Raw genomic sequence first — 19,588 nt, forward strand, 5'->3', positions numbered from 1 at the left:
TGCACACTGGGGGATCCACTGGTGCCCCTCCCCCACAGACCCCCAGGAAGAGCAGCCCCTGAGAGCCGTCCCAACCCTGCTCTGTCCTGGGGACTGCAGCATGACCCCTCCCTCCCCTGCCCCTCCCAAGAGGCCAGGCTGAGGAGGGGTCTCAAGGAAGGAGCTGGCCAGCCCGGGCCTCGGGAACTGCAGGGACACGCGGACATCCTGGGCAGCCCCTCAGGCATCCAGGGAGGAAACCTTTTGAGGAGGGGTCTCAAGGAAGGAGCTGGCCAGCCCGGGCCTCGGGAACTGCAGGGACACGCGCACATCCTGGGCAGCCCCTCAGGCATCCAGGGAGGAAACCTTTGCAGACCCAAGGCCCCACCGTGCATCTGCTCCCCCAACCCCCCTCGGCACAGTCTCTCCCCAGGTGGTCTTTCCTCCCAGGCAGAAAACTTGAGATGAAGTGGTGGGGCCCAGCATGCTGGTGCCTTTAGGAGGACCTGGGGTCCAGGTCAGGGCCAAACTGACCCCAGGAGTTGTGCCAGCACTCTGGGCTCCTGGCCCCTCACATGCCCCTGGGCAAGCCCATCCCAGCTGCCCAGGAGAGTGGCTGATGATGCCCATGCTGACCCAGCAGTGGGGAGGCCCCCAGGACGGCCCCAATGCAGGAGGCATTTGTAGGACCCTGGGGCATGTGTCAGCCCCCCGCTGGGAGTGGGTGATAAAGGGGCCATGGCCACTACAAAATTTTCCTAAGGCGGCCAAATCCTGATAAAGCAGGACCCAAGATCCTGTTTGGCCACCACCGTAGCTGGTCGGAGCTGGAGCGTGGGGTGCAGGTGGGTGTGGCAGGGGCAGGGCCTGCCACCTCTACATAAGGTGCCTGGACTGGGCACTCGAGTCACAAAGGTGGCAGAGGCAGGACTGCTCGGCAGCAACCTCTCTTCTGCACACGGGTGGCACCATGCTGGGGCTCTGGCTGCTGGTTCTGCTGTCCTGTGGGCGAACCCTGCTCAGCGATGGTGAGTGGGGGCCTGCCAGGCCATGTCCGAGGGGTGGCCAGACACTCTGATGACCTCAGAGGGCCCCTGTGCAACAGAAAGTCTACAGGCCTTCCTTCTTGCTTGGCTGATGGCTGGAGGCGGGCTGGCCCATGCGGACATTTATGAATGGGAGGCGAGAGGCAGGCTGGCCTGGGAGGCCCTTCCTCAGCTCTGTGACTGTCCCACGCTGCCCAGGCTGAGTCTCCATCCACAGCCTCAGAACCTGGCTCTGCCAGTTTGGGTCAGGGTCTGGGAGGAGTCCGGCTGGAGACGCTCGCTGGCCCCTCCCCGTGGGGCCACAGAGCTGGGGACCCAGTCCTTCTGCTCCACCCTGCCTGGCCCCTGCAAGCTGGGCACAATGGCCAGGGAAGGAGGATGCTCAACTAGAGCAGGGGCTGAGTCCCTTGAGCACAGCAGAACCCAGGTGTGCTTGGCCCCCAGTACTGGCACTCTCGCTGTCTCAGGGCCACAAGTTCCTCCAGCCCTGGACATGCTGGGAGCCTTGTGGGCATTAGACTGAAACCCTTAGGGGACACATGGCCCCATCAAGTCCTGACTATGAATAGGATGAGCCACAAAGTGGGGTGCAGGCCTCAGCTTCCACATCTGTAAGAGTGGGAACAATGTCTCCCCCTCAAGTGGGCACCATGAGGATTAAAAAAGGGGACAGTGTAGGGCTGACCACCCCCCCAGAACTCCCCATCCTCTTGGACCTTCCTTGGGCAGAGCTAATGCCCTGGACCTTCTGCCAACCACCTGCCCAAGGACCAGAGGCAGGCAGCCATTGTTCGTGCCCCTGCCCTAGAAGGGGCCAGCCTCAAGGGGTCCCACTGTGGCCACAGGTGAGGCCCCAGGGATGTTCCTCCTTGCTGACCCAGGCACAGACCCGCTGGTGATGCCATCCTGTGCCCAGGCCTCTGTGCTCCCCTTTATCATAGCCCTCCACCTGCTGCCCCCATCAGCAGCTCAGGAGACCCCTTGGGGGAAAATGGCTAGATGGGGCACAGCCCTGAGGCTGCCGCCCAGTCTGGGGGCTGAGATGCTGGGTGGGCCTGGACTCAGAGTGAGCATGACCCCCACAGTCAGCCAGCTGTCCCCCCAGCCTGCCCCACCGCCACCACGCCAGGCACCTCCCATCACACGAGGGGCCACTCTGAGCCCCAACCAGTGACACCGTCACATCGGGGCTCTTGGGACCTCTTGCCTGGCCCCGTGCCTACCCCCACTGCACACCTGGCACAGGGCTCAGGAGCTGCTGGCAGGAAGAGGGGAGGGGCCGACCTCACATTAGAGCTGGACCCTGGATCCCTCAGGCCCAGAACCAGGGAGGGAGAGGCGCTGGGGCGGGCCTGGGGGTGTGGGGGTGTGGGGCGCTGTTGGTCTGGGCTGTGAGGGCTGCAGAGGGTGGAAGGCCAGGCTGGGGGTGTCTGTCCCTCACGTCAGCAAGCACTCTCTGTGGGCGCAGAAGGAAGGCAGAGGCCGGCCAGCACATGAGGTCAGATGGCAGGGATGTGTGGGACCTGGGGCCACAAGGCTGGGAAGGAGGCCCCTAGCCAACGGGGTTGACCCAGAGGGTGGGGGCAGGCAGGACCGCCAAGCATTCCAAAAAACAGCCAGTGCACCAGACATCGTGTAGCCATCCAGGGGCAGAGAAAGGCTGGGGGTGGTGTAGGAGCCACTCAGGAGGCCCCAGCTGAGGGACCAGTCAACAGGAAGTCAGCCGGTCTGGGCAGGAGGGCACAGTGCCGTTGGCCTCTGGGCGTCTTCAAAGGAGGATCCAGGAGGCAGCTGGATGCAGTGAGGCTGGCACCTGGGTGACAGGCAATGCGGAGGAGCTCGCTGGGGGAGGGGGTGCCACCTGTGAGTGGGAGTGGGGGAAAGGGCCCAGGCATGGATCTGCAGTATCCATGCCACACAGCGTAGGTCTGGTGGGGAAGATGACTCCTAAGTGTCATCGTCCCATCTGAAAGGTGGAAAAACTGAGTCACAGAGGGTCTTGCCTAGGAGCAAGTGGTCAAGACTCTGCCTCCACCAGAGGTGCTGGCCCAGGGGCCGGTTGTGACTAGCTCCCTCCTCCCCAACCAGAGGCAGGTCACAGCTGGCAGGGGAGCTCCTGAAGGAGAGGCCAGAAGCTGGGACCCTGAGAAGGGGGATGGGGAGGAGCAGGCACGTGCTTGGGCACATGCCTAGCATGAGCCCCACCCCCGCTCCAGTGGGGGACAAACACGGTATGGTATAAGCCAGGTGCAGCAGAAAACAGTCTCAAGGTCATAGGAGACACAGCCGAACGGGTTGACCCATGGCCAAGGGCACCATCTTCTTTTTTTTTTTTTTTTTTTTTTTTTTTTTTTTTTTTTTTCCGTGTCCGGCAACGGATCGCAACCCTCAGTGTTGCCCCCGTACCGGACCGGGGACCGGCAACGGGATTGCAAACCTCGGCGTTGCTCCCGCGCCTCGCTCAGCCAGTGAGCGGGAGCCGGTCTGTATGTGGGATCCGAACCCTCGGACGGGAGCGCCAGCCGCGCTTCCCAAGCGGCGCACTATCCAGTGCGCCACCGGGCCAGCCCAGGGCACCATCTTCTTAAACCCAGTCACTCAAACACCTGGAGCTCCCGCCCATGCCAGAGAGAAAGACTCACACTGGGCCTGCTGTGGGTCCTGAGTCCTGAGGGATCAAATAGATGCTGTAGCTCGGTTTTCTCCTCAACCCTGAGCAACACAACCCCTCAGCCAGCATGCCCCTGCTCCCTGGTGTCGCCCAGAGACACACAACGCTCTGGTGCTGGCCCCTGAGCTGCGTCTTAAGGGAGGCACCACGTGCCCAGATGATGGCAGGGTGTGAGCAACACCAGATGGAGACCCGAGAGGGGTCACCTGCCCAGTCAGCCACCGGACATCAGTGCAGGCCCACAGGGGCCGCAGGAAAGGCGGGAGCCTGGGAGGCAGGGGTCAGGTTTGGAGAAGTTTCCAGAAGCCCTCCTCTGGATATGGGAGAGGAAGGGCAGGAGCAGGCAGGGAAGGGCTTGCCCCACCCAAGCCTCCAGGAGCCTGGGCAGCACCCTCTTCTGCTGCCCTGCCCTGAGGTCGCCATGACCGATGCTATCTGGGCATTTCTCTGGCAATGGTCACCAGGACCTGGGTCAGTCTCAGGACATGATGCCAGGCTGTCAGACAGGAGAGAAGCAGAAAAATGGGCACATTTAAGGTCCCAGTGCTGGCCAAGAGCAGGGAGAACCTACCGTGGGGCCTTAGCAGAGCCAGTGCAGACCCCACAGGGAAACCACATGGCTGAGCTGGGAATGCATGGGGTGTGGCAAGCAGAGGGGACAGGGGACAGGCCAGATCTGCCGGCTCAGTCCCCCAGCACACCCTACACCCACCCCCTTCTCACCTCAACCAGGGGGCCACGCAGGAGCCTGGCTCCCAGCCACCCAGCCCAGCATGCCACAGTTTGGCAGGTTCCCGCTGGGCCATTACCGCACTTAGGGCCCAGCACGTCTGGGGGAAGTGAGTGACTGGAGCCGCACACAGGCAAGCAGTGTCTCGCGACTCCACCCCCAGCACCTCCTGTTTCCCAAGGGAGATCCCTCAGCTGGCTTCCAGTGTCCCCAGGCTCTCTGTCCCCATCACATGCAGCCCCTTTCCTGTGAATGGCAGCATCCCGCTCACCACCCTTCTGCAGCGTGTGTGTGTGCCTTCGTGGAGTGGGGTTCTCCCTGTGCACTCCAGCATACAACAGCAGCTCCGTGCACACTTGCTGAACTGGTGACCCAAAGAAGATGTGAGCGTGGCGTGGGCCATGCATGCAGCACTGATGCGGGCAGTTGCTCTGAGGGCAGGGCCGTGAGGGTCAAGCACAAGGCAGCCCTTGAGCAGAGGTGGCCTAAGCCGTCAGGGACGACGATGGGGTGGTCCTGGCGCTGACCACGGTCCTGTCCATGCAGGTCTGGACGACCCCTCCTTTGCCAACCCAGGCTTCAGTGGGCTAAAGGACACTCCAGAGAGATGAGGGCCACTGTCCTGCTGCCCAGAGTCCCCAGGGCCCAGTGTGCATGAGGGAGGGGTCTGGAGCCCAGGCCACGCCCAAGAGAAGCGCACGTGGGCAACGGCACCGGGTTCACCGGTGCCTGTGGCCTGGGCTCCCATGAGAGGGACCCAGCTACAGAAGGGCCATAGAAGGCCTCTGCCCAGGGGAAACAGGACTGCTTGCCAGGCGGCGACCTCTGCCAGGGAGGGGAGACTGGGCTGCAGCTTTGTGTCTGACAGTCCCCAGGGCTGGTGATGCCACAGGCCCTGCCAGAACAGCAGCTTGCACTCCTGTAAGGCCCAGGGCAGGAGGCAGACCCCAGCCCAGAGCTGGATGGGTGTGGGGGGTGGGGGAGGCCAGGCCTCTGCTGGGCAGGTCCTCTTTCCCACCCACGCCAGAAGACTTCCCAGTTCTCTCCCAGTGCGAGCTTCCCGGGGTCCCAGCTCATGCGCCAGGCCACCCTAGACCTGCCCTGCTCGTCAGCAGGACTGGGCCACTCTCTCCACAGACCTGGACAAGGGCTGGTGCTCCACTTGGGGGGCCGGCCACTTCTCCACCTTCGACCGCCACATGTACGACTTCTCGGGGACGTGCAACTACATCTTCGCAGCCAGCTGCCAGGATGCCTCACCCACCTTCAGCATCCAGCTGCGGCGAGGCCCTGATGGGAACATCTCCCGGATCATCGTGGAGCTGGGGGCCTCTGTGGTCACCGTGAATGAGGCGACTACCTCCATCAAGGATGTTGGGTAGGCCGCACGGGCTGGGCTGGGCTGGGTGGGCAGCCAGGATGAAGGCCAGATACTGACTACTCCTGCCCCACAGGGTCGTCAGCCTGCCCTACACCGGCAACGGGCTGCAGGTCATGCCTTTTGGCCAGGGTGTGCAGCTGGTGGCCAAGCAGCTGGAGCTGGAGCTGGAGGTCCTGTGGGGCCCAGATGCCCACCTCATGGTGAGGACGGTGGGGGCCAGGCTGGGCCTGGAGACCTGTGGCAGAGCTGGGGGAATGAGTAGGGCCCTGGAGAAGCTGCCTTCCTTGGGACAAGGGTCCTGGAACAGAAGTGAGTGGCCTCTATAGCTGGGCAGGGGTCCTGGGGCACAAGGAGCCTCGGTGCCCAGCAGTGCCCACCCGCCCACAGGTCCTGGTGGAGCAGAAGTACATGGGCCAGGTGTGCGGGCTATGCGGGAACTTCGACGGGAAGGACACCAACGAGTTTCTTAGCGAAGATGGTAGGTGGTGGGGGTAGGGCTGGGGTCCCAGTCTCTCTGTGGCCTGGCCCCACTGTATGACCCCATGCCCTGTGCCCCCAGGCGAACTCCTAGAGCTGCACAAGTATGCTGCCCTCCAGAAGCTGGATGACCCCAATGAGATCTGTGTCTACCAGGCCATCCCCAACCCCACAGTCCTGCAGGACCAGCACGTACGTGAGCCCACGGCGGGCTGACCCAAGGGTCCGGTGGGGTCTCCGAGGCCAATGATGGCTCCACCTAGCCTGCCAAGTCACCGGCATGGGGTGGACGTGGCCAGGGCCCCCATGATCCCATGTGCCCCTCCGCCCAGGCTGAAATCTGCGCCCAGCTGCTGACCCTAGTGTCGTCTGAGTGTGACGTGCCCAAGGAGCCGTTTGTGAGGAGCTGCCAGGCAGACATGGCCACGTGCACCCACCCGGACCAGCACAACTGCAGCTGCGCCACGCTGTCCGAGTACTCCCGCCAGTGCAGCATGGATGATGAGCCCGTCAGCAGCTGGCGGAGCCCCAGCCTCTGCTGTGAGTCCCCAAAGCCTGGCAGGGAGGGCAGCTAGTAGGCCCAGGGCCCCAGACCCAGGTCTCCTAGATCCAGTGCCACCTGATGTGAACTCAAATCCCCGTCTGTGATACAGGAGACCCTGACGGCTCTTCTGGGAGGAGGAGAGGCTAGGCTAAGTCTTGCCTAGGCAGGGTGGGGCAGGGCCCTCTCACTAAAGCCATGTGTGCCCACAGCCGTGGGCCAGTGCCCAGCCACCCAGGTGTACCAGGAGTGCGGTGCGGCCTGCGCCAAGACCTGCTCCAACCCGCAGCACAGCTGCTCCAGCTTCTGCACCTTTGGCTGCTTTTGCCCGGAAGGTGAGGGTGGACGCCAGCACCCAACCTTCCCTGGGATGCCAGACCCCACTCCCACCTGGCTCACCCCAGGGCTCAAGCCTACCACGTCCAGCCCCACAGCCATGAAGGCAAACCCACGGGACTGAGGCGGTGCCCACTGGGGTGCCTGAGAGCCTCCGGGAGGAGGTGGGATTTGAGCTGGGCCTGAGGGGCAGTTTCGCACTGGTGACACTAGCCAGGGGCCTGCCACTCACCATGAACGGCCCCTGGGTCTAGGCTCATTGGCACAAGGGCTGGTGGGATGCCCAGGGGTGCTCCAGCAGCTGCAAATGCCAGGGGACTGGAGCAAGAAGTCACAGCCGAGGCTCAACGAGGGTGTCTTCCCGGAGCCAGGCACAGGGGAGGAGAGAGAGCCTGTGCCTGCCCTAGCTGCCCACACAGCACAGCCAGGGAGGGGCTTCCCAGCAGGGGGTGGGAGGTGGCCAGTCCCACCCAGGCCCCAGGAAGCCCCTCTCCTGCAGGTACGGTCCTTAATGACCTCTCCAAAAACCACACCTGCGTGCCAGTCGCCCAGTGCCCCTGCATGCTCAACGGGGCAGTCTATGCCCCCGGGGAGGTCACCATGGCCGCCTGCCAAACCTGGTGAGTACAGAGGACGAGAGGGGACTCTGGCCAGCAGGCAGTGAGGCGGGGGGGCTCAGCCCTACAGGCAGGAGGGGAGGGTGCTGCTTGGGGTCACCCTCATGCCCACCCGCAGCCAGTGCACCATGGGCCGCTGGACATGCACAGAGCGGCCATGCCCCGGCCACTGCTCCCTGGAAGGCGGATCCTTCGTCACCACGTTCGACGCCAGGCCCTACCGCTTCCATGGAACCTGCACCTACATCCTCCTCCAGGTAGGATGAGCTGAGGCCGGCAGGGAGTGGGCACCCCAGCCCCTCAGTGCCTGAGCCTCCACTCTCTTCCCCAGAGCCCCCAGCTCCCCCACGAGGGTACCCTCATGGCTGTGTATGGCAAGTCAGGTTACTCCCACTCGGAGACCTCCCTAGTGGCTGTCATCTACCTGTCCAGTGAGGTAAGGCCTTCCTGCACTTCCCCGAGCAGGTGCCGTGGTCGTTCCCACCAGCAGGGCCCCACACGTCCAGTACCTTCCCCACTCCTGCCCCCCTGACTCAGACCACCCTCCCTCCAGGACAAAATCATGATCTCTCAGGACGGGGTGATCACAGACAACGGAGACACTAAGTGGTTGCCGTACAAGACCGGTGGGTCCCCAGCCCCTGCCCAGCACCAACGGCCTCGCTGATGTGGGTCTCCAGGTGGGCCCTCAGAGGGCGGGTAGGGCCCAAACAGCCCACTCAGTGCCTCATCCTTGCAGGCAACATCACGGTCTTCAGGCAGACGTCCACCCATCTGCAGATGGCCACCACCTTTGGGCTGGAGCTCGTGATACAGCTGCAACCCATCTTCCAGGTGTACATCACTGTTGGGCCCCAATTCAGGGACCAGACCCGAGGTGAGCCTCTGCCCCACCGGTCACGCCCAGGGTTGGCCTGGCTGCCTTGCCCAGGGGAGAAGGGGCCCAAGAGGGGCTGACCCCCATGGCCAGGGAGCTCATGGCCCCCAGTACCCCTGGGTATGGCCAAGTGTGTCTAGGGAAGGCCTCTCACCCTGGCACAGTTAGAGAGAGGAGAGGCACTTTGGGGCGTGTGGGGCAGGTCAGGGCTCAGGCCTTCACGAGCCAGCCCTCTCAGGGCTCTGCGGCAACTTCAACGGGGACACAACCGACGACTTCACAACCAGCGTGGGCATCACCGAAGGCACGGCCTCACTGTTTGTGGACTCCTGGCGGGCGGGGAACTGCCCAGCTGCCCTGGAGCGTGAGACCGACCCCTGCTCCATGAGCCAGCTCAACAGTGAGTGTTGCCTGCCTTCCTGCAGCTCTGATGGCCCCATGGACCCAGTGCAGGCCCAGAGGCCAGGGTACAGGGGTTGGGGTGGGGTTTCTGGGAGGGGATGGGAGACCCACACTGGGCCTGTTGCCCCAGAGGTGTGCTCAGAGACCCACTGCTCAGTGCTACTGAAGAAGGGCGCCGTGTTCGAGAAGTGCCACGCCACGGTGGACCCCAAGCCCTTCTACAAGGTGGGGGTACAGGTGTTTGGGGAGGGCAAGGGGAAGCCGTGGTGGCCGACGCAGTCTTGGGCACCATGGAGGCCCTGTCCTGGGCGGAGCGTTTGGGGCTCCCCGTGTCCCCGGGGAAGGTGGGAGCCCCACGGCCAGCCCACGACCAGCACTCTGCCCGCAGAGGTGTGTGTACCAGGCCTGCAACTACGAGGAGACATTCCCCCACATCTGTGCGGCCCTGGGCAACTACGCACGTGCCTGCTCCTTGCGGGGTGTACTGCTCTGGGGCTGGAGAAACAGCGTGGACAACTGCAGTGAGTGTCCACCAGGGCAGGGGGCAGGAGTCACAAGGGGGGGGGGTCTCAGGGCCCCAAGATCTTCCTGGCTGTCCCACTGCCCAGCCAGCCAGCAGCACAGTCCCGAGCCCCCACCCCTCCCTGGTCACCCTCTCCCGAGGGCCTGACTCCTGGGTCCCCCGCAGCCGTCCCTTGCACAGGCAACTGCACATTCAGCTACAACAGCCAGGCCTGTGACCGCACCTGCCTGTCACTGTCCCACCCTGAGGCTGAGTGCCACCCCAGCGCAGTCCCTGTGGATGGCTGCAACTGCCCCGAAGGCACCTACCTGGACCACAGGGACGAGTGTGTTCACAAGGCCCAGTGCCCCTGTGTGCTGGAGGACGGCAAGTTCATCCTGCCTCAGCAGTCTACTGTGGTCAAAGGCGTCATCTGGTGAGGGGACCTGGGCCAGGTGGGGGAGGGGTCTCTGCCCCACGGCTGGCAGGCCTGACTCAGCCTCTCTCCTGTAGCTACTGCATCAATGGGCAGCTGAGCTGCCGCGGGCAGCCGCAGACACTCTTGGGTGCGTATAGCAGCTGGTGGACTGGGACCGTGAGGTGTCCTCAGCCCCCTCTGAGCCCACCTGACATCCCCCAATCCCCACGCCCTCCTCTTCCCTGCAGCTTCCTGCTCAGCTCCCAAGACGTTTCAGTCCTGCGGCCAGTCTTCGGAAAACAAGTTTGCTGCGGCCTGCGCCCCCACGTGCCAGATGCTGGCCACTGGCATCACCTGCGTAAGGGGCACCAGTGAGGAGCAGGGACACTCCCTGAGCCCCTTGCTGGGTCTCGAGGGGATTGCTGCAGGTCCCTGGGACAACAGGGTGCTGTGTCAGCCACATGCTGTCCCCATCCATCCCGGAGGCTGGTGCTGCTGGGGACTTGGGCAGCCAGGAGGTGCCCTGTGGCCGGCGGCAGCAGGCGACTGCTCATCTAGGGGGTTCTGTGAGGACAGCAGACCAGCCTGATACTGGGGGAGGGTCTGCCTCCCATGCATGGAGGGTGGGGAGCACATAGGAACTGGAACCTTCCCTTAGGGAGGGGGCGGCTTTGCTGAGAAAAGCCCAGCTGCCCACGAGACCCTAGAGCAGGGGAGGGCCTAGGAAAATGCAGGGGGAGGATCTCAGAAGGGCCCGGGGCTGGGGCAGTGTGGGCTGAGGCTACCCTCCAGGGGCTGCTTCCTACGCTTCCCTCCAGGTGCCCACCAAGTGTGAACCTGGCTGTGTCTGTGCCAAGGGGCTCTATGAGAATGCCAATGGGCAGTGTGTGCCCCCCGAAGAGTGCCCATGCGAGTTTGCAGGGGTCTCCTACCCCGGGGGAGCCGAGCTCCACACTGACTGTAAGACCTGGTAAGCCACAGCCTCATCCTGGCCACCCTGGGATGCCTGGGGGGCTCTCTGGGGCATGTAGGGGCCACCTGCAGATGGGGGTTTCTGGAGGTGGGGGTGCCTGGAGGTGGGGGTTCCAGAGGTGGGACTGCCTGGAGGTGGGGTCCCAGAGGTGGGGTTTACAGAGGTGGGGGTGCCTGGAGATGTGGCCTGGGCCCCTGGGAACCCCAGGGACAACACCCAGTATGGGAGGGTGTGGCCCTACCACCCCACCGTGGCTCTCCCCAGCACCTGCTCAAGGGGGAAGTGGACATGCCTGCAGAGCGCCCACTGTCCCTCCACCTGCACCCTCTACGGGGAGGGCCATGTGGTCACCTTCGACGGGCAGCGCTTTGTGTTTGACGGCACCTGCGAGTACATCCTGGCCACGGTAGCCACCTGGGGCAGGGGGCTGCAGGGAGCCAGGGCACAAGGGTGGCTTCCAGGGCTCCTCCTGAGCACCCCCTCCCTGCAGGACGGCTGTGGCGCTAACAACTCCCAGTCCACCTTCAAGATCATGACAGAGAACGTCATCTGTGGGAAGTTGGGGGTCACATGCTCCCGGGCCATCAAGATCTTCCTGGGGGTGAGCATGGCCCTGGTGGGGTGGGGTGGGGGGTGCCGTGGGCCCTGCCATGCAGCTGAACCCTCCCCACTCACCCCCTTATCTGTGCAACGGGCATGGATGGAGGTGCCCGTCGCCCCTTCTTGGCAGAGACTATCACCAACCGGGCATTTTCACACTCAGGACTGGTGGCCGTGAGACCTCCGCCAGGTTCCGGGACTGAGAGCATCTCCCGGACAGAAGGGAGGGGGCCCTCTGGAAAGCCTGAGTTTCAGCCCTTAGCTGTTCCAGAATTTTGTGCCCAGAGCCGGTTCTCAGCAGATGCCCTGCCCATGTGTCCTTGACAGACGTGGTCAGACCTACCTCAAAGGGCTCGGTCCGGCCACAGGATGGCCAGCTGCCCAGGGACAGGGGGCATGAGAGAGAGGCAGCCCACTGACAGCCCCACCCCTCCAGGGCCTTTCCATCATGCTGGCGAGCAGAAACTACACAGTCAGCGGGGAGGACCCCCGTGTGCAGTTCCGGGTGAAGCCCGGCTCCCTGAACCTGGTTCTAGACATCAGCATCCCAGGAAAGTACAGCCTGACGCTCATCTGGAACAGGCACATGACCCTCTTCATCAAGGTCACTCGCGCCTCCCAGGTACCTGCCCATGCCCAGTCTGGCCTGGGGGCGGGCAGGTGCTGAGGCCAGCCAGCACCCCACTGACAACACCCGCTGCAGGACGCCCTCTGTGGCTTGTGCGGCAACCACAATGGGAACATGAAGGATGACTTTGAGACGCGCAGCAAGTATGTGGCATCCAGCGAGCTGGAGTTTGTGAACTCGTGGAAGGAGAGCCCGCTGTGCGGGGACGTGAGCTTTGTGGCAGAGCCCTGCAGCCTCAATGCCTTCCGCCGCTCTTGGGCAGAGCGCAAGTGCGGCATCATCAACAGCCAGACCTTCGCCACCTGCCACGGCAAGGTGGGCGCCGCCTGGGACAGGCCAGTGCCATGGGTCATCCCCCAAACCTCCTGTGGTCAGGGGTGCCAGGCCCTGCCCCAGTCCCAGATGGGGAAGCAAGACAAGGCTCTTCCACTGTGGGGCTCAGGGACTGGCCAGGGAAACCGGTGGTGGAGAGAGAGGTTGAGACCAGTGGTCCCACCAGCTCTGATGCTGTAGGAAGTTCAGCAGCACCCTTGGCCTCCGCCCACCAGATGCCTGCAACATCCCCCCTGACAGTGCCCCAAGTCCCCTGGGGGGCAGCACCACTCCAGTGGAACCCCGCCCTAGGGCGAGTGGTCAGCAGAGGAGACACTCAAGAGTGTGAGGCCCGGCTCTGCCCGGGGCCTGTGCTCCTGGCCCTCAAGCTCCTAGAATGGCCCCTGATTCCTGGGACTCAGAGAGGACTGAGAAGAGGAAGTGCCCCGAGTAGATGGGGGAGAGTACCATGCAGCAGCACAGACAGTGCAAAGACCCTGAGGCAGGGAGTGGCATGGAGTGTGCTGCCAGGATCTCATCACCGTGAGCACAGGGGAACGGGAGGCCCTAGAGGGCTGGTGTGCTGGCCAGAGGAGCTGCAGTGGCTGTGGTTAGTGGCACCTTGGCCCCAGTGAGTATGGGTCAGGATCTGGGGACGTGAGTACGGGTCAGGATCCTCCGTGGCAGCCCTCAACTGAGGGCCACCAGCACCAGCTTCCAGAGACTGGTCAGTGGTCAGGGCTGTGGTTCCCACGTGGTGGTCGCTCACACGGTGCAGTGTGGGGGGTGCTGCCACCACACACTGACCAGCGCCTGCTCCCGCAGGTGTACCGCATGCCCTACTACGAGGCCTGCGTGCGTGACACTTGTGGGTGTGACGAAGGTGGGGACTGCGAGTGTCTGTGCGATGCTGTGGCTGCCTACGCCAAGGCCTGCCTGGACAAGGGCGTGTGCGTGGACTGGAGGGCCCCAGACTTCTGCCGTGAGTGTCCTGCCCCCGCCCCAGCCACCCACAACCCAACTTCCCCCGCCAGGCTCAGGATCCCAGCTGTGTGCAGGTGGAGGGCCTCTGCTGCGCCAGGGCGAGGGCCAGCATCCACTGATGGGCTCCCTTCCTCCCAGCGATCTACTGCGACTTCTACAACACCCACACGAGGGTGGGCAGCGGCCAGTACCAGTACGTGCAGGAGGCCAACTGCACCTGGCACTACCAGCCGTGTCTCTGCCCCGGCCAGCTGCTGAGCATCCCGGACACCAACATGGAAGGTACCGGGTGGCAGGGACGCAGCACAGGGCCGCACAGGGGCAAGCACCCAGTCACTCATTTACACGTGTGTTGACTCACTCACTCAGCACATGTATCCTGAGCACCTCTGAGCCCCAGGCTGGGTTCTGGGTTAGGGACATGGCTTTACAGAAAACAAATGGCCCTGCCCTCCAGGAGCTTTCCTCCCAGCAGGGGAGAGGTGCTTGGAAACAGGACAAGGGAGAAAAGCAGTGTTGAGTGACGTCTACATATCAGGGGAAATGGGGCAGGGGTCTCAGAGAGAGAGAAATGGGGACTGCCTTGTTCAACAGGGCAGGCAGGATGGCCTCAGGGAGGTAGACAGTTGGGCCAGGACTCAAGGAGTTGAGGGGGCCAGGAAGGCACCATGCAGGGAACAGCCAGGCCAGGCCCTGAGGCATGGTGGGCCTTGTGCCAAGGAACCTGCAGGGAGCCGGATGCAGAGAGAGTGAGGGGGTGTGGGGGCAGGAGCAGCAGAGGGCGTGGGCAGCATGCAACAGGGTCTGCAGGGCCGTGTCCCTGCTCCCCGCTCCAAGGCAGAGGTGTGAGCATGCGATGGACCTGGGTTTAACAGGCTGGGTGGAGAGGAAGCTGGAGGAGGGTCAGGACGGGGCAGAGTGACCACAAGGCTGCCACACAGTGATCACATAGTGACCAGGGAAGACCTGGAGGTGGCTTTGACCCCTGGAACATCAGGATGTGCTGACGGGTAGATGCACTGGGTTCCAGGAGGACAGTGCAGGGCACAGGGATGGGACGAGAAGCCTGTGGCAGGCTTACAGCATGTCCAACTTAGCCTGGAGGAGACAGAAGAGGGCCTGCGTCGGGGGTCCAGAGGGTAGCACTGAAGTCCAGCACTGGCTGGGTCAGTGGGGGGTGGATGTGTACACAGAAGTGGGGACCGAGGCCTGCAGGAGGCCTAGGTGGAAAAACGGAATCATCAGGGCCATGAAGGGGCAAGTTAGGCCACTGTTTCTGATGGGCCCAGGACAGGAGGTCAGAGGTGTGGGGTATAACAAGGCTGGCATGAGGCAGAGAGGAGGGGGCAAGTCAAGAGGCAGGGCATGCAGCGGGGAGCACAACAGGCATAGCCAGTCTGGCCAGAAGGGAGAGGCCACCTGTGTGAGGGGCTCGCTGAGCCTGGCCACTGTCCACCCAGGCTGCTACAACTGCTCCCAAGATGAGTACTTTGACCATGATGCGGGGATGTGTGTGCCATGTGGTAAGTCCAGTCAGCAACCCCCCAGGCCCCACCTCCAGCAGTCTGGGCCTCATCCTCATGCAGGCAGAAAGCACTTCTGCATCCTGCAAACGTGGAAGAGGCCCCTTGGTGCACCAAGCCCCAGCACCCCACTGCCCAGGACCCTGTGCCCTTGCAGTGCTGACCCCCAGAGACGGGCAACCTCCTCAGCCTGACAGCAGCGACAGAGAAAACAGCACAAAGCCCAATTCCAGGCCCTCCCTCCCCAACCCCCCCGCCCCAGCCCACAGCCTCACGGCAGGGTCCCCCAGGCCTGCCAGGGTTTCTGGGGCATAGGTGGGCCCCCCAGGAATCCAGCTCCAGGCACATGGAGAGACACTGCCCAGCAGCTCACACAGGGCCACCACACCCTGGCAGGCCCCTCCCCTCCCAGACAGGCCTGACAACAGAGGGAGGGGGAGAGGAGGGCTGACCACTCCCTCTGCTGAGGGCTCCAAGTCCCTCCACCCTGCCCTGGGTGAGTATCTCAGGTCCTGTGAAGGGTCCTGGAGGCCCCTGTGGCTGAGGCCAGTGGGTAACTGACCACCACTCCCTTTGCAGAGCTACCAGCCACGGCATCGCCACTGCTATCCACCCCAGGTGATTGCTTGCATGCTAGGTACTGAGGTGATGCGGGCTCTACCTGGTCTCTCCCCTGGCTCCACTGGCCAGTACCCAATCAGCCTAGCCTCAGTGTCTATCGGCAGGGGGAGGGAAGCTGGCAGGGAGGGGAAAGGGAAGTCAGAGGTGGGAAGGACAAAGCCTAGCTCCTGGCCTACTGATGGCTGGCCCACCACAGCCCATGCTACACCTGCCACTGAGCACAAAGTGGGACCACAAGTGAGCCAACCCCCATGCAGAAGGTCCTGCCAGGAGCCCACGCCATGGGGGCTGCAAAGCTTAGGGGGGCCAGCAGGCCGAAAGTGGACTCCTCCCAAACACTGTGCCAGGGCTGTCCCTCCATCCCACAATGCTGCATCTGTCCCACTCAGGCTTGCCACCCAAAGAGGCACAGCCCATCATGGCAACCCCCAACACCACTGGGCTCCTCAGGTCCACTGGATCCTCACCCAGCTCCCCACCCACATCTGCGGGCCCCACCCACTCACTCTATCTTCCAGACCTGGCCCCTTCCTCCATACAGGCAGGGACAGCCTTGACCACACAGAGCAAGTCCACAGTCTCCTCGGGAGGTAACGTGCACCCCTGCCGGGGCCCACGTCCCCCTGCTGAGGCCACAGAAAACACATGCAGCCCTGGGGCTCCAGGGCAGGGAGGGCCAAAGACAAGTCACAAAGTGTGGCCACTCCTTGTTGTCTGACTCCGTCACTAAAAAACGTGTGGGGCCTGACAGCCTTCCCCCGGCAGCACCCCTCACACAGCAGCACCCCCATACGCGGCCAGGGACCAGTGGAGAGACAGGACGTAGGTCCACTCAGCTGACCAACGAGGGGCACAGAGGCAGCTAGGAGTCCACATGAGTGTGAGGCCATGGAGGGCAAAGGTGGAGTCCCCTCCAAGGAGGGACTCCTGGACAGCCAACAAGAGGTACTGGGACACACAGGGGTCAGGGCCCTCAGAAACAAGCCTGGGAAAATGCAGAGGGGACCAAAAAGAGATGCCCTAAACAATGTCCTCTGCAGAACCACCTCAAACCACCACCACTGTCACTCCACGAACAAAACTGCTGCCGACGCCCACAGCCAAGCTGAGATCAACAGCTACAGGACCCACTGTGACCCAGGCCGTGACCCAGCCCACAGCACCCTCCCCAGGCCTGGCCACAAAGTCCACAGCTCAGTCCACGGCACGCACAACAGAGGCACCACCAGCCCCACCAGTGGCAGGAACCACCCCAAGCCCAGGTGAGTCAGGGGCCCCATGCGATGCTGGACTCCTAAGGCACATGCCCCAGCTCTGGTCCAGGGCATGCAGGTTCAGCCACAAAAAAGGCCCTGAGATTCCCAGAGCACAGTCCAGCAGGAGCAGGGGCTGGTCATGGTATGCACCCACAGACGCAGGTCTGGGAAAGTTGAGGCCCACCAACCCATCAACCACAGCAGCCCAAATGCACAGGAAAGGTCCACAAGAAAGAGCACAAAGTCAGCAGAGCTGAGAGGACCCCACGTGGGGCCTTTCAGAGACCAAGAGAGAAAAACAGGAAATATCAGAAGCCAAACTGAGGGAGGACAGTGGAATAGAAGACAGGTTAAGGCTGGGAGACGGAAGGGTCCAAACTAACAGCGGCACTGACTCCCAAAGCAGCTCCCACCCACCAGGGAACCCAACACCACGCAACGACCTGGACGAGACAGCACAAAGGAAGACCTACTACCCCTGCCAGCAGAGCTACCCAAACAACACATCCATCTGGCCACACCGCCACGCCCATGGAAACAGCAACAAGGAAAGCAACAACTCCAAGCACGGTGTCCTCGACCAAAACCCAAAAAATCCCGTTTGCCACCATGTCCCCAACCACAGTGTCTGTCCCCAACTCTCAATACACCACAGGGCTCCCCTCCAGAACATCCTTCAAGACCCCCACCAGCCAGCCAACCCCATCACATGCACAGACGTGGAGAGACAGGACGTAGGTCCACTCAGCTGACCAACGAGGGGCACAGAGGCAGCTAGGAGTCCACATGAGTGTGAGGCCATGGAGGGCAAAGGTGGAGTCCCCTCCAAGGAGGGACTCCTGGACAGCCAACAAGAGGTACTGGGACACACAGGGGTCAGGGCCCTCAGAAACAAGCCTGGGAAAATGCAGAGGGGACCAAAAAGAGATGCCCTAAACAATGTCCTCTGCAGAACCACCTCAAACCACCACCACTGTCACTCCACGAACAAAACTGCTGCCGACGCCCACAGCCAAGCTGAGATCAACAGCTACAGGACCCACTGTGACCCAGGCCGTGACCCAGCCCACAGCACCCTCCCCAGGCCTGGCCACAAAGTCCACAGCTCAGTCCACGGCACGCACAACAGAGGCACCACCAGCCCCACCAGTGGCAGGAACCACCCCAAGCCCAGGTGAGTCAGGGGCCCCATGCGATGCTGGACTCCTAAGGCACATGCCCCAGCTCTGGTCCAGGGCATGCAGGTTCAGCCACAAAAAAGGCCCTGAGATTCCCAGAGCACAGTCCAGCAGGAGCAGGGGCTGGTCATGGTATGCACCCACAGACGCAGGTCTGGGAAAGTTGAGGCCCACCAACCCATCAACCACAGCAGCCCAAATGCACAGGAAAGGTCCACAAGAAAGAGCACAAAGTCAGCAGAGCTGAGAGGACCCCACGTGGGGCCTTTCAGAGACCAAGAGAGAAAAACAGGAAATATCAGAAGCCAAACTGAGGGAGGACAGTGGAATAGAAGACAGGTTAAGGCTGGGAGACGGAAGGGTCCAAACTAACAGCGGCACTGACTCCCAAAGCAGCTCCCACCCACCAGGGAACCCAACACCACGCAACGACCTGGACGAGACAGCACAAAGGAAGACCTACTACCCCTGCCAGCAGAGCTACCCAAACAACACATCCATCTGGCCACACCGCCACGCCCATGGAAACAGCAACAAGGAAAGCAACAACTCCAAGCACGGTGTCCTCGACCAAAACCCAAAAAATCCCGTTTGCCACCATGTCCCCAACCACAGTGTCTGTCCCCAACTCTCAATACACCACAGGGCTCCCCTCCAGAACATCCTTCAAGACCCCCACCAGCCAGCCAACCCCATCACATGCACAGACCTCCCTTGCCACTCACGTTCTACCATTTTCTACCTCCTCGGTCACTCCAACTTCTCACACGATCCTCAGGCCCAGCAGCCCAGAGTTGGCCTCTTCCGCCTCCACCCCAACCTCCACCCCAGCATCAACAGGGACCATTCCTTCAACAACAACGTTCATGGGCACAGGACCCACACACACAGCCGAACCAGTGACTCGGACCACCAGTGGGACCAGCCAAGCCCACACGTCAGTCGGCACAGTCACAACCTCAAGTCCCTTGGTGTCTCACCCTTCCTACACACCCCACCATGAGTCCACATCAGCTTCTGCCACCACCGTCACCCCAAAGCCCACCAATACAACTGGGACACCGGTGGTCCACACCACTTCACTCACACCAAGCACTCCCCACACCTCGTTCACCACACACTCCCGACCCACAGGTTCTGTCTCCACCACTCCACACACCACAGGACTTCCCTCTATGACATCCTTCAAGACCACCACCAGCCAGCCAACCCCATCACACGCACAGACCTCCCTTGCCACTCACGTTCCACCATTTTCTACCTCCTCGGTCACTCCAACTTCTCACACGATCCTCAGCCCCAGCAGCCCAGAGTTGGCCTCTTCCGCCTCCACCCCAACCTCCACCCCAGCATCAACAGGGACCATTCCTTCAACAACAACGTTCATGGGCACAGGACCCACACACACAGCCGAACCAGTGACTAGGACCACCAGTGGGACCAGCCAAGCCCACATGTCAGTCGGCACAGTCACAACCTCAAGTCCCTTGGTGTCTCACCCTTCCTACACACCCCACCATGAGTCCACATCAGCTA

The 19,588-nt window shown here is 62.6% G+C and overlaps 1 protein-coding gene across 1 annotated transcript in view; it reads left to right on the forward strand.

Moving 5' to 3' along the window:
- Window positions 1-949: 949 nt before the first annotated feature.
- The window catches only part of MUC6 (mucin 6, oligomeric mucus/gel-forming), a 26,268-nt gene continuing 7,629 nt past the window's right edge, over window positions 950-19,588 (forward strand). Inside the window, exons 1-30 of the mRNA XM_008589319.1 lie at window positions 950-1,007; window positions 5,564-5,804; window positions 5,881-6,007; window positions 6,195-6,285; window positions 6,367-6,476; window positions 6,617-6,824; window positions 7,038-7,160; window positions 7,661-7,781; window positions 7,897-8,035; window positions 8,110-8,214; window positions 8,332-8,404; window positions 8,518-8,655; window positions 8,894-9,055; window positions 9,188-9,282; window positions 9,446-9,578; window positions 9,746-9,995; window positions 10,073-10,125; window positions 10,226-10,335; window positions 10,796-10,947; window positions 11,215-11,356; window positions 11,441-11,551; window positions 11,987-12,172; window positions 12,254-12,493; window positions 13,316-13,472; window positions 13,613-13,756; window positions 14,935-14,997; window positions 16,659-16,880; window positions 17,295-17,444; window positions 17,827-18,048; window positions 18,584-19,508. Of these exons, the coding sequence (XP_008587541.1) occupies window positions 950-1,007; window positions 5,564-5,804; window positions 5,881-6,007; window positions 6,195-6,285; window positions 6,367-6,476; window positions 6,617-6,824; window positions 7,038-7,160; window positions 7,661-7,781; window positions 7,897-8,035; window positions 8,110-8,214; window positions 8,332-8,404; window positions 8,518-8,655; window positions 8,894-9,055; window positions 9,188-9,282; window positions 9,446-9,578; window positions 9,746-9,995; window positions 10,073-10,125; window positions 10,226-10,335; window positions 10,796-10,947; window positions 11,215-11,356; window positions 11,441-11,551; window positions 11,987-12,172; window positions 12,254-12,493; window positions 13,316-13,472; window positions 13,613-13,756; window positions 14,935-14,997; window positions 16,659-16,880; window positions 17,295-17,444; window positions 17,827-18,048; window positions 18,584-19,508 (5,051 nt within the window). The remainder of the gene's footprint in view (window positions 1,008-5,563; window positions 5,805-5,880; window positions 6,008-6,194; window positions 6,286-6,366; window positions 6,477-6,616; window positions 6,825-7,037; window positions 7,161-7,660; window positions 7,782-7,896; window positions 8,036-8,109; window positions 8,215-8,331; window positions 8,405-8,517; window positions 8,656-8,893; window positions 9,056-9,187; window positions 9,283-9,445; window positions 9,579-9,745; window positions 9,996-10,072; window positions 10,126-10,225; window positions 10,336-10,795; window positions 10,948-11,214; window positions 11,357-11,440; window positions 11,552-11,986; window positions 12,173-12,253; window positions 12,494-13,315; window positions 13,473-13,612; window positions 13,757-14,934; window positions 14,998-16,658; window positions 16,881-17,294; window positions 17,445-17,826; window positions 18,049-18,583; window positions 19,509-19,588) is intronic.

Source organism: Galeopterus variegatus, unplaced genomic scaffold (assembly GCF_000696425.1).
Source record: "Galeopterus variegatus unplaced genomic scaffold, G_variegatus-3.0.2 Scaffold5373, whole genome shotgun sequence".
Lineage (NCBI taxonomy): Eukaryota > Metazoa > Chordata > Mammalia > Dermoptera > Cynocephalidae > Galeopterus > Galeopterus variegatus.